Source organism: Molossus molossus, unplaced genomic scaffold (genome assembly GCF_014108415.1).
Source record: "Molossus molossus isolate mMolMol1 unplaced genomic scaffold, mMolMol1.p scaffold_m16_p_8, whole genome shotgun sequence".
Lineage (NCBI taxonomy): Eukaryota > Metazoa > Chordata > Mammalia > Chiroptera > Molossidae > Molossus > Molossus molossus.
The window spans coordinates 6991435-7003670 of record NW_023425402.1 but is presented as its reverse complement, the minus strand read 5'-3'; the positions used below and the strand labels follow the sequence as shown (position 1 = coordinate 7003670).

At 45.6% G+C, this 12236-nt stretch overlaps 1 protein-coding gene across 16 annotated transcripts in view; it reads left to right on the top strand.

The window, feature by feature from the left end:
* FKBP5 (FKBP prolyl isomerase 5) overlaps positions 1-10281 on the top strand; it is a 159333-nt gene extending 149052 nt beyond the window's left edge. For 14 of the 16 annotated variants that reach the window (XR_004957567.1, XR_004957564.1, XR_004957568.1 and 11 more), the window contains 4 exons: positions 4345-4530; positions 8110-8349; positions 8818-9061; positions 9149-9263. Coding sequence is in view for 2 of the 16 variants with exons in the window: in XM_036247920.1 (XP_036103813.1) it covers positions 4345-4530; positions 8110-8349; positions 9149-9256 (534 nt within the window). In the remaining 14 variants the exon portion in view is untranslated. Of the gene's footprint in view, positions 1-4344; positions 4531-8109; positions 8350-8817; positions 9062-9148 lie in introns of those variants that run through there. The other 2 variants (XM_036247920.1, XM_036247921.1) reach the window with 2 other exon arrangements.
* The last annotated feature ends 1955 nt before the right edge of the window (positions 10282-12236 follow it).

Here is a 12236-nt window from a genome sequence, read left to right as displayed (position 1 = left end):
GAACCCTCTTAAAATTACTGATCTTTGAATAAAATCTGGACCAGCAATCACACATATGGAACATATTATTTTTAACATGCAATTTGACAGACGAAATCTTTCAAAACACTAGTCCATTGGGGGAAAATTAATGAAAGGTTCAAAACCACTGACCTAAGACTTTTCTCCCAGAATGTCTCTGAACATTTTGTACTACTAAACACTTCCCCGGAGGCACCTTCATAATTATAGGTGAAAGATCCCAGCCAGCAGTGATCCTAGTTTTAGCTGTAAGGCCTCAAACTGGTCGGTGGGTAGTTTCCTGTTCACATTCCCTTTCAGATTTCAGGGCCGGTTTCAGCCCTCCACACTGCCTTCCTGGGGGCTGCCTTGGAGCATGGTGCCCATGCAGAGTCCACACTGGGTGGCAGCAGAAGTGGCAAAGTAAAAACGTGTGTGCGTGTCCTGCCATCAGGATGTTGGCACCCCCCTTCCATCGACCTGCCGGTTTAGCTTACACTTAACGTGGGTGAATCCCTCCCCATAGGAGGGTTGAACTGTAGTCAGCCTTTCGGTGAGAGCGATGTTGCTGTTACAGTGTACTTTCCTCCTGGCAGTCTCTGCACACAGGTGAGAAGGAAGGTAGGAGAGACTGCATGTGGCTGTAAACAGAATTAAGCCTAGATAACAGCATGACGTACCAGGCGTTGTGCAGGCCAATTACACAGACGGGCCTTTTATTTTCTCCCCCAGCTGACAGCATTCTTTCTGCAGGACAAGAGCATTCCCTATCACACCTGGTTAGTGTTTCTCTTTCCTGAAGAGGCACTGTGGCCAGAAGTCAGGACACAGCAGTGACATGGGGTTCTGGCGCCCCCTTGTGCTCTGTGGGGGAAAAGCATTTCAAAAGCAAGCTGAACCTTTTCAGACTAACCAGTCTTTACTTGCTGAACCAAGAAACCAGTGTTATGATTTATAACACTGTCATTTATGACTCCAGGATTTGAGGTTAAAAAAAAACTCATAAGAAGCCTGGCCCATGTGGCTGAGGCTGGTTGAGCATTGTCCCATGAACCAAGAGGTCGCAGGACACATGCCTGGGTTGCAGGTTAAATCCCCAGTGAGGGGCATGCAGGAGCAATCGATCCATGTTTCTCTCTCGTTGACATTTCTCTCTCTCTCTCTCTCTCTCCCTCAAATCGATAAAAATATATTTTAAAAAACAGCCCTGGCCGGTTTGGCTCAGCGGTTAGAACATCAGCCTGCAGTCCAGAGAGACCCGGGTTCGGTTCTTGCTAAGGGCATGTACCTCAGTTGCAGTTTGTCCCTGGCCCTGGTTGGTCATGCAGGTGGCGGCCACTCGATGTGTCCTGTCGATGTTTCTCTCTCTCTCTCTCCCTCCCTCCCACTCTATCTGAACAAAAAATGGAAAAAAGTGTCCTCGGGTGAGGATTAAAAAAAACAAACAAATAACTTGTAAGAAGAGTCAACCCTGCCTTTTTTCTCCTTCTACATTCTTTTTTGGGTGTGTGCCCTGACCGGGAATTGAACCTTCCACCTTTTGGTGTAGGGGACGACGTGCCAACCAGCTACGCCACCCGGCAAAGGCTCCTTCTACCTTCGCTTAGTGCAGGGTTTCTCACCCTCCGCACTGCGGACACTGTGTTGGCGGGAGGCCGACCTGTGCGCGGCAGGATACTGAGCAGCATTCCCTGCCCTTCCTCACTGGGTGCCATTAGGACAGACACCCCTCTGAACATTGCCAAATGTCCTGGAGGCCAGTCACCCCGTCAAGAACTCTTGTTTTAGCACCTCAGAAGCAGAAATGCTCATTGGAAGTTGAGATCTAAATAAAATGATGTATGATTGAGATATATATGAAAGAACTTCCAAGAAATCACAATGCTCAGGCAATGTAAAGGAACTACAGTGAAGTCTGTTACTTCTTCGTCTTTGTAGAAACCGTAGCAGTTCTACCATTCTGATTATTCAAAACCTACCCAAGGGATAATATCTGGTCTTTGTCCTCCCTGCTCTTCCTTTCATTCCCTATAACAGTATATCAGGAGATAACCAGAAAGGTAAGAGGTACATTAAAGATGGAGGAGGAGAGAGAGGAAGAAGAAACAAGGCATAACAGGGAAAATGTCCTTACCTGATCTAAATGAAATGACACCATTCATTTCTGCCCACCTCCATTTTTCCCCCAATGACAGAAGAACTCTGGATTCCATAGTTATATTCCTTTGACCTTAATATTTATTCAGCAAACCTTCATTAAGGGCCTCTTTGTGCTAAACCCTCGATACTCCAAAAGCGATAGAACATGCTTCTTGTCCTCAGAGGTCACAGTCCAGCAGGATAGAGTGACAGAAAGAAATTCCAAACCCTGAAACCGGGTGAGAGCTTTATTCTTTATTTTTATTTTTGTAGTGCCCCAAAAAGGAGTCGTGAGCCTATGACTACAACAAAATATAATTCCTGCCTTAGTGACTTAGGCTTCCATGATAAAATACCCGAGACTGGACTTAAATAATAGAAATTCATTTCTCACAGCTCTGGATATGAGTCTGAGATCGGGGGGCCAGCAGCGTCTTAGGAGAGTCTCTCCTTGGGTCGCAGGTGGCTTCCCTCTCGCTGTGTCCTCGTGTGACTTTCCCTAGGTGCTTGTGGATGGGGAGGAACACATTCTCTAGAGTCTCTTACCAGGGAACTAATTCTATCGTGAGGGCACCCCTTAAGGCCCCCCCCAAACCTGATTGCCTCCCAAGGGCCCCATCTCCCAAAATACCACATTGGGGATAGGGCTTCAAAGTGTGAATTGGTGCGGGTGGGGGGTATCTCAGTTCAATCCATAGCAAGTGCAATATAATTTCCTCAAGAATTTCAGCAGTTATTGTGAAAGGGCCCGGTTTCATATTCTCACAACCTGTAGCACAGATTTCTGAGGTGGACAGGACAACAGACTGATTCTAGAACCCTTCTTCAGACACCTCAGAACCCTGCAGCCTGCCCTTGTGAAGCAGACCTGGGGAGCTCTCGTCCCTTTCCTAACACGCACTGGGGAGAGCGGTGCCTGGTGGGCATACAGCTTTGCCTCGTTCAGACCCAGGCTCCCCACTTGGTACTGGTCGGACCCATCCTCTCCAAAATCCACGCCAGGGCTTCCTTCTGCAGGGCCAGCCCTTGAAGTCCTGCCCTGTGACTTTTCTCTCAGTCAGGGAGGTGTGCAGCACACGAGGGAGACATGGCTGTGGTGAGGCGTGTGCCCTGCTTGGACTGGCAAAGCCTGTGACGTCGCCTTGACACGGCATTGCTCACGTTGGACTTGCTGTTCCAATGGTCTAGCTATGGTTCTGCCCTCCAGTAGGATGTGTCCCATTTTCGAGCTTTAATAAGTCACCTTTTTTTCATTCATTCTAAAATGGCAGCAAACACATTGTCTCAGCCCCTTAATTCTTATATAGAACATATATATAATTCATTCACATGAATTATTCACATACGGTTATTCACATATTGTTATTCGCCGTATGTTCAAATTCTGCCAATCATATAAGAGCAAAAATACAATTAAGAAAAAATGTTTTCTCATGTAGTTAACTGACATCTCTGTAATTTGTGTTTTATAGTTATTTTTGTTGGATGCTGCTATTCAACCATGTATATTCCATTCCCTCTGTTTATAGCTCAGAGGTCAGCAAACTACAGCCTGTTTTAGTAAGTAAGGTTCTATTGGGACGCAGCCACACCCATTTATTTATATATTGTCTGTAGCTATTTTAGCACCACCAGTGACAGAGTTGTAACAAGTTATTTGGCCTGAAAAGCCTTAAATATTTGTTATCTGCCTCTTTACAGAAAATATGCTGACACCTGGTTTAGATCATTAAGACTTGCCCAATGTATCCACTGTGCAGAGTTGATGGTCAGGAGCAAAGGGAACGGAACTTCCCCGCAGTAAACTAGTGACATGGTCTGAAACTACTCACCAGCCTTTTGGGAGATTGGATGGATGGATGGATGGATGGATGGATGGATGGATGGATGTTACCACCAAATAATGTAACCTCAAAGCCTTGCTGCCCTCTCACTGAGAGAACTGCCCCCAGAACAGGGTGCTGGTGAGTGCTGGGGAGCAGCCTGTGCCGTGACCTGTCCTGAACCAGCTCGGGTCACTGGGACTTAAAGAATGGAAAAGTACCTGGCTGGCCATACCTGAGAACAAAGCACTGATCGAATCCCAGGGATAGTGTGAGGAGGGTTCCGACTTGAGGACTTGGCGTTCTTGGGGAGGCCTGAGCTCACCCTCCTCGTGCACCGTCTAGAGCCTGTCCAGAGAGTCATCCCTCTCTTTTCTCCTAGGGAGGCAAGTACCTGCAGGCGGTGATCCAGTATGGGAAGATAGTGTCCTGGCTGGAGATGGAATACGGTCTGTCAGAAAAGGAGTCCAAAGCTTCAGACTCGTTTCTGCTTGCTGCCTTCCTGAACCTGGCCATGTGCTACCTGAAGCTGCGAGAATACACCAAAGCCGTGGAGTGCTGCAATAAGGTACAGGCCCGTCCTCGCCCCGGCGCCCCCTCCCCCTCCCCGCGCATCCCTGCTCTTCCTTTGCCGCTTCTCAGCCAAGGGTTGAAGGCTGTTTTCATTTGGCTTTTTTTGTTTGTTTGTTTGGGATTGTTTCTCAGCATGAACTGGGAAATTCAGAAAGGTTTTGATTAAAGACTTCTCTGATGCCTAGACTATTTCTAATAATACATTATGAATAAAAGCTTTTATAAAATTAAACAATCGCCCTGGCTGGTTTGGCTCAGCGGTTAGAGCTTTAGCCCACAGACCGGAGAGTCCTGGGTTCGGTTCCTGCTAAGGGCACGTACCTTGGTTGCAGTTTGCCCCTGGCCCCGGGTGGGGTCGTGAGGGTGGCAGCCACTCGATGTCTGTCTCTCACATCGATGTTTTTCTCTCACTTCCTCCTTCTCTCCCTCCCACTCTATCTGAAGATAAATGCAAAAAAAAAAGTGTCCTCGGGTGAGGATAAAAAAATAAATAAAATTAAACAATTTTTATTTATAGTCCAGCCAGTGTGGCTCAGTGGTTGAGCATCCACCCCGTGCACCAGGAGGTTGCTGGTTTGATTCCCGGTCGGGACACATCCCCAGAGGCAGCCAATCAATATTCTCTCTCATCAATGTTTCTCTCTCTCTCTCAAATCAATAAAGGGAAAAAAATTAAAAAAAAACAACAACAATATTTATCTGTGACCTTTCTTAAATCTATAGCGCTTGGTATCAGATTAGACATATAACTCCTTAGGTTCAATTTAATAAAAATAGATTTTACTTAAGTCTTTCAGGACTTCAGTATAACAGGCTGCAAATGCTCATACAGAGGATATATAAAGAAGTCACTTTTTGTTATAATCATATTTATTCCCTGATTAAGAATGCACATAAAGCACTGGCTGGTTTGGCTCAGCGGTTGGAGCATCGGCCTGCAGACCAGAGAGTCCCAGGTTCGGTTCCCGCTAGGGGCATGTACCAAAGAAAAAAAGAAAAAGAATACAAACAAATAATTTGAAAGACCCACCAAGCATCAGCAACCCTCTCCCTTTTTATAAGTGTGTTGTTTATATTGCTCCTGCACTTTTAGTACCTAGGTGCTCCATGACAGTGTCCACGTGAAGTGTGACAGTGCGGACTGTCAGGTTGGGGATCTGATCTCAGTGTGAATAGTGTGTGTCATGCTATGGGTAAAGCTAATAATTGAATGTATCTTAAAGATAAACAGAAAGGAATAAGAAAAACAAGCAACTATTGAATTTTAAGATTTTGAGTTCTTTGGGTCAATAAGTTCCCTATCATGTTTTACTCAATGTTTACCTAAGAAAAAATGTTAATTACATTTTAAGCTTTTGCTTCTTTATTTTTTATTATAGCAGTATAAAGTAATTCAAAAGTCACACATTATGGAAACATATAAGAAAGTAAAAGCTCATTTGTAAAATTCCCATTGACCATCTCTCCCAAGACCACGCATTTATCTCACACATATTCCTTCTGTTTTCCCATAGAGGAACATATATGTGTTTGTGTTTAAATTAGAATATATAGATTTAGATACAGTTTTATAAAACAAGGACATTTTTCTGCATCTTATTAATCTATCCTATAACTCTCCTTCATTCTTTGAAATATCTATTTAGTATCCGTTGTATGCATCCATGGTTTATCTAGCCACCCCTTTTGGTAGATTTCCAGGTGTTTGACATTACAAATTATGTAGTGTCTCTCTCTCTCTCTGTATACTTGTGGGATAGTTTCTATAGGATGACTTCCTAGAAGTGGAAATACTGGGTCAAAAGACATGATTATTTTAAAACAGTAACATTTTAAATTTTAATATATATTACCATTTAATATTATCAGTGTTTTTTTAAAATATATATATATATTTTTTTTTCCTTCATTGATTTTAGAGAAGAAGGGAGAAGGAGAGAGAGAGAGAACATCGATTGGTCGCCTCCTGCATGCCCCGTACTGGGGACTTGGCCCACAATCTGGGCATGTGCCCTGACTGGAAATTGAACCGGTGACCCCTTGGTGCATGGGTCAATGCTCAACCACTGAGCCACACTGGTCGGGCTATTATCAGTGAGTTTTTTTCTTGATATTATTGGAAACAAAAACTTTTCATTTTTTATTGCGTATGTTTTCATTATTTGCCATTTGTACTTCTGTGAATTGCCTATTCACATTCTTTGCTTTATTTCTGTTTTTGATTGATTGAGACAGTCTGTACATTATCACTGTTAACCCTTTGTCTGACAACAGGGATGCTGGGACCCTGTTCTTCTTATTTGTCTTTTAACTTTGCTGATGGTTATCTTTTTCTGTAAAGAAAGTTGTAACACTTACTAAGTCACATGTGTCTTTTCTTTTCTAGTTAGAAACCTTCCCCACCCTAAGAGTATAAAAAATAACCCCATTCAGTAGTTGCAAAACCTATTCCAAGTAGGTTTACTTTTTAAAAAATACAATAAAAAATAAGCCTATTAGCCCTGGCCGGTTTGGCTCAGCGGTTGGAGCATCAACCTGCGGTCCAGAGAGACCCGGGTTTGGTTCCCGCTAAGGGCATGTACCTCGGTTGCCGTTTGTCTCATCCCTGATTGGGTTGTGTGGGTGACAACCACTCGATGTGTCCCTTTCACGTTGATGTTTCTCTCTCTCTTCCTCTCTCTCCCTCCCACTCTATCTGAACAAAAAATGGAAAAATGTCCTTGGGTGAGGATAAAATAAATAAATAAGCCTATTATATTTTTAGGGGATGGGCATTTAAATATACTTGGTTTAGACATTACTTTTGTGTTTATGATGTAAGAATTAACTTATTTTCTATATGGATAGCTACTGTCTCGTCTGTGACGTTAAGCCTTTCCCTGCTGATTTACGCAGTCTGTTTCCGAAGGCTTTGTTCTGTTCCACTGAACTGTTTGTCCACAGACTGGTCACTGAACTGTTTTGTTTGTTTTCTATCCTCACCTGAGGATATTCTTCCATTTATCTTCAGATAAAGTAGGAGGGAGGGAAAGAGAGACATACACACACATTGATGTGAAAGGGACACATCGACCGGTTGCCTCCCACATGACCCTGACCAGGGCTGGGACGAACCACAACCAAGGTACGTGCCCTTGGCCGGAATCGAACCCGCCACTCACTGGTTTGCGGGCCGATGCTTTAACCACTGAGCCAAACTGGCCAGGGCTGAACTGCTTTAATTTCAGTAGTTAATATATCTTTTTCTCAGGTAAGGCAAGTCCCCTTATTATTTTTGTTTTTCTAACATTTTGGGGAATGTACTCCTTCCTCTGAACTTCAAAACGAACTTCGCAAGCTCCCCCTTCCAAATCTCTTTGGGATCTTTATAGAAATTGTATGAAATACAGAAATTAATTTGGGTGGTTAGTTGTGTTTTGGTCACTAGTATGTAATAATCTGGAGCCCATCTTTTCAGTACACTTTTTCTAATTCCCCTGGCCAGAGAGCTTCAGTAAGTTATTTAAATACTGAGTTTCCTTAAAATTCCCACAAGTCAGAGGATTCTTTCTGAAACCTACGCCGTCTGCTCTAGGCCCTTGGGCTGGACAGTGCCAACGAGAAGGGCTTGTACCGGAGGGGCGAGGCCCAGCTGCTCATGAACGAGTTCGAGTCGGCCAGGGGCAGCTTTGAGAAGGTGCTGGAGGTCAACCCCCAGAATAAGGCCGCCAGGCTGCAGATCTCCATGTGCCAGAAGAAGGCGAAGGAGCACAACGAGCGGGACCGCAGAACCTACGCCAACATGTTCGCCAAGTTTGCAGAGCGGGATGCCAAGGTGCGTGTGGAACCGCTCGTCTCCCGGTAGCTCAGGCCCGACCTTGCCCCTTCGATTTGTATTCTCAGAGGTGAGGCATGGGCACAGGGACAGCTCAACAAGCCAGAAGCAAAGGCTAGGGGAAGGCATTTTCTGAGCTGAGGCCGGCCTGGGGCCAGGGGTAGGATGGTGCTCTACACGCCAGGGCCCGGCCGGTGTGGCTCAGTGGTTGAGCGTCAACCCGTGCACCAAGAAGTTGCCAGTTCGATTCCCGGTCAGGGCACATGCCCAGGTCGTGGGCCCGATCCCCAGTGGGGGGCATGCAGGAGGCAGCCAATCGATGTTCTCATCTCTCTCTCTTCCTCTCTCTAAAATCAATAAAGAAAAAGAAAAAAAAAGGCTTATTAAACATCTTTTCACACACAAAAAAAATTGGGCACATCAGGTTTTTCCCAAATACCTCCATGTCAAGACCTTTTATTTTCTCAGGAAATGGGCTGTGGCGGGGAAACCCACCCTCGTGCCCCCTCCTTGGACGTTCAGGAGTCAGCCTGGCAAAGCGGTGAGAGGCTTGCCTGCCCTGCTGCAGAGCTGTATTCTGGTCCTGGGCTCACCCTTCACTCCCAGCCCGCTTGGCACTGGACTCGGTGATTACACAGCGGCAAGCTAGTGGTTTAACCAAACAGAAGCGTTGGCACGCAGCGTGGCTTCCCCAGCCGAGAACCTAAATAAAGTAATTGTCTTGCCCTCTCCTGTGAGACCTGACAGATGGTCTGCGGAGCCAGGAACTAACTGAGCATTTTGCTTATTTCTTCCTCAGGAAGAGGCCAGTAAAGCAGTGAGCAAGAAGGCTTTAGAAGCGGTCACCAATGAGAAGGCAACGGGAAGTCAAGCAGCGGAAGAGGAGAAAGCTAAAAGCCACGTATGACACCAGCAAAGGAGGGAGGAGTCCCATGAACTCGGCCCCTCCTCCACGGGCTCTCCCCAACTCAGGACTAAACAGTGTTCAATGTAAAGTTCGTCATAGTCTATGTGATTCTGGAAGCAAATGGCAAAACCAGTAGCTTCCCCCAAACCACACCCTGCTGCTGTCCAGCTCTCGTCGAGGTGGCGTGGGACCACTCCAGGGAACAAACAGTGACTGTTGGCGTGAGGAGACAGCCGACAGCGGAAGTCCAGCTCATTTCAGCTTATGTCACCTCCCACTGCCCAATTCAGGTCCCTTGAGATAATCTTAACAATCTGGGTCTGTCTGTTAGGTTTTACATTTGGTAGTATTTTAATAGCACTTCAGAAATCTAAACGGAAATGCTTAATCAGTTTCTCCTTTCTTCCAGTGGGATAGGGAAGGAAGATGGGGTTTGGTTTTTTAAATAAGTGAAGCCCTACGAAGGCAACTATTGTATTTTTAACCAGCAGAACCCGTAGCAGAGGGGTCTGGTGTCCCCTCAGGCCCACAGCTGCGGCACCGACGTAACAGCCAGAACCTCGGAGGCCGCTTGCTGACTTAGCGCAGCTCCCCCCTCAGCGAGCCAGCATGTCCCAGAACCCTCTTCAGCAGTGGCCGTGAGCGGAGGGTTTCTTCATGAGCTTCCTCTGCTTTGAATGAAGTTCTGAGAGACTGAAATGTGAAAAGAACAATCAGAATTGTGCTTCTTTCCTTCCTCTGTTCCTTTTAGGAAGTAATGTTGAGCACAGTCCTGCCTGCTGGCATCGCTACTGCCCGTGCCTGACTTCCACGCTGACCCTGCTGTGGAGAACGTGGGCTCGGACCTCGCGTGGGTTTATTGGCATATCCGTTTAGGATCCATGCAGCATTTTTTGTTTTCTTTTTCAAATTACTGGCTCAGAAACATTTGTATACTGGTTTATGGAACTTATTTACACTCCTCTCTCATGTAAAAAACAAAAAAACCTTGACTTTCTACTATTAAGTAGCTGAATTTTTTTAAAAAACATGTTTTTATTGATTTTTAAGGAGAGAGGAAAGGAGAGGGAGAGAAACAGAAACATCGATGAGCAAGAAACACTGATCGCCTGCCTCCTGCACAAGCCCCCGTGGAGATCGAGCCGGCGACCTCTTGCTGCATGGGCCAGTGCTCAACCACCGAGCCACACCGGCCGGGCAAGTAGCTGCATTTTTTTTCCCCAATCCTCACTCGAGGATATGTTTTAATTGATTTTTTTTTTAAGAGACAGAGAAATACTGATGAGAGAGAACATCGATCGGCTGCCTCCTACATGCCCCCCACTGGGGATCTGGCCCACAACCTGGGCATGTGCCCTGACCGGGAATCGAACCGGCGACCTCTTGGTGCATGGGTCAGTGCTCAACCACTGAGCCACACCGGCCGGGCACAATAGCTGAATTTTTAAAAACAAACTCTGTAGAGTTGAGAAAATAAGTAGTTTTGCTCGGCTGCATTCGGGTTCTGCTTGCAGGCTGACACGCAGTGGCTTCCTTTTCCTTTGCTGAGAGCTTGGTTCTGGTGTGAGTTATGAAAAAGAATTGGCAGAAGCTTCCCGTGCAGGTACACCTAGCTGACAATCCAGTCCGTGGGCAGTGAGGTAGGGCAAGTCTTAAATCTGTGCATGTTGTTGCATTTCCGTCCTTATGGGTAAAGGAGATGGAGCGTGGCCTTCCATCCCCACAGCCTAAGACACTGGGGACGCCCCGAGAACCCAAGGGAGCCCTCGCCTCAACCTGCGACATCTCTAGAAACCCTAAAGAACACTGGCAGTTATATTCTAGGTTACTTTTAATTTTTACAATGGTCTTAACAAAATACTTTTATTATTAGGTTAGGACCCATGTTAAATCTAAAAATAGACATTTTCTTTTATGCCTGTTTTCTTCTCCATGGAACAAATGGAATTAAATTGTGTTTCCCCATTAATGATAATGAAAATTCTTTTAAATTCTCTTCATGCTTTTTTCTTTTTTTATGAGCTATCTCTTTTAAAGACCCAAATCTTACCTAGGAGATATGAAAAGCAAAAGTTGATTTTGCTTATTTGCTTAACTGTTCAGCATTTGTAGCTCTGTTGACTAGAGCATGACTCCAGTGAGCCCACGACTGAGATCTGATCTTTGAAAAGGCCAGTTAGCTTTCTGCAGGTAACAAACAAAAAGGCATCCAAAAGCAGATGAGCCCATGACTGTCCCGAGTGTGTGTGGCACCGGGGAAACGGGCGAGTGTGGAGGAGCGAGTGGGTCTGAGCAGGCAGGCAGAAGGTCCCCTCCCGCGTCACTCAGAACAGAAACTCTGTATATTCTTGTATCGAATCCAGTAATCAACTGTGTGTCTAGAGATTGGCAGATGTCCTTCAGACTGCATATGGAGTGGGGATGAATTAAAAACAAAATTTTTAAAAAACCATTCAGATGCACTTTGTGTGTTCCTTAAATACAAACATGTGGTTTCACATTGTTCTTGGTTTTGCTTAAAGTCTTCAGGGAAGGTGGTTTTGGTTGGAAAACTACAGGGGGCCCTGGTTGAAATGAGACAGGAAGTTGGCCGAACAGTGCTGACCTGCCCTTGTGTAGCACAGCGAGGTCAGCACTGGGTTAAAGGCTGTGGGACGGCGCATCTTTGTTCAGATGAACCAGATAATCAGAAAAGCAGAGGGTTTGTTTTTTCGTTGCCCAGTGGGTGTTCCACCATTTTAAGTGGTTGTAAGGTAGATTCAGTCTGGGAAATTAAGAGATTTCATTTGTCGCCCTTTAATAAATATGTGAACTGTAGGTAAGCCTGTGTCAGGCGATGCTCCTTGTTAAGCATGCATTTTGTCTTAAGTAGCATATTTAGTCAGATTCCCAGTTACATGCTCTGAAGGCATGAGGAGATGTCACCTACTGCATCACGACTCACACGCTACTACGGGACGGGCATGGTACCACCGGGGTG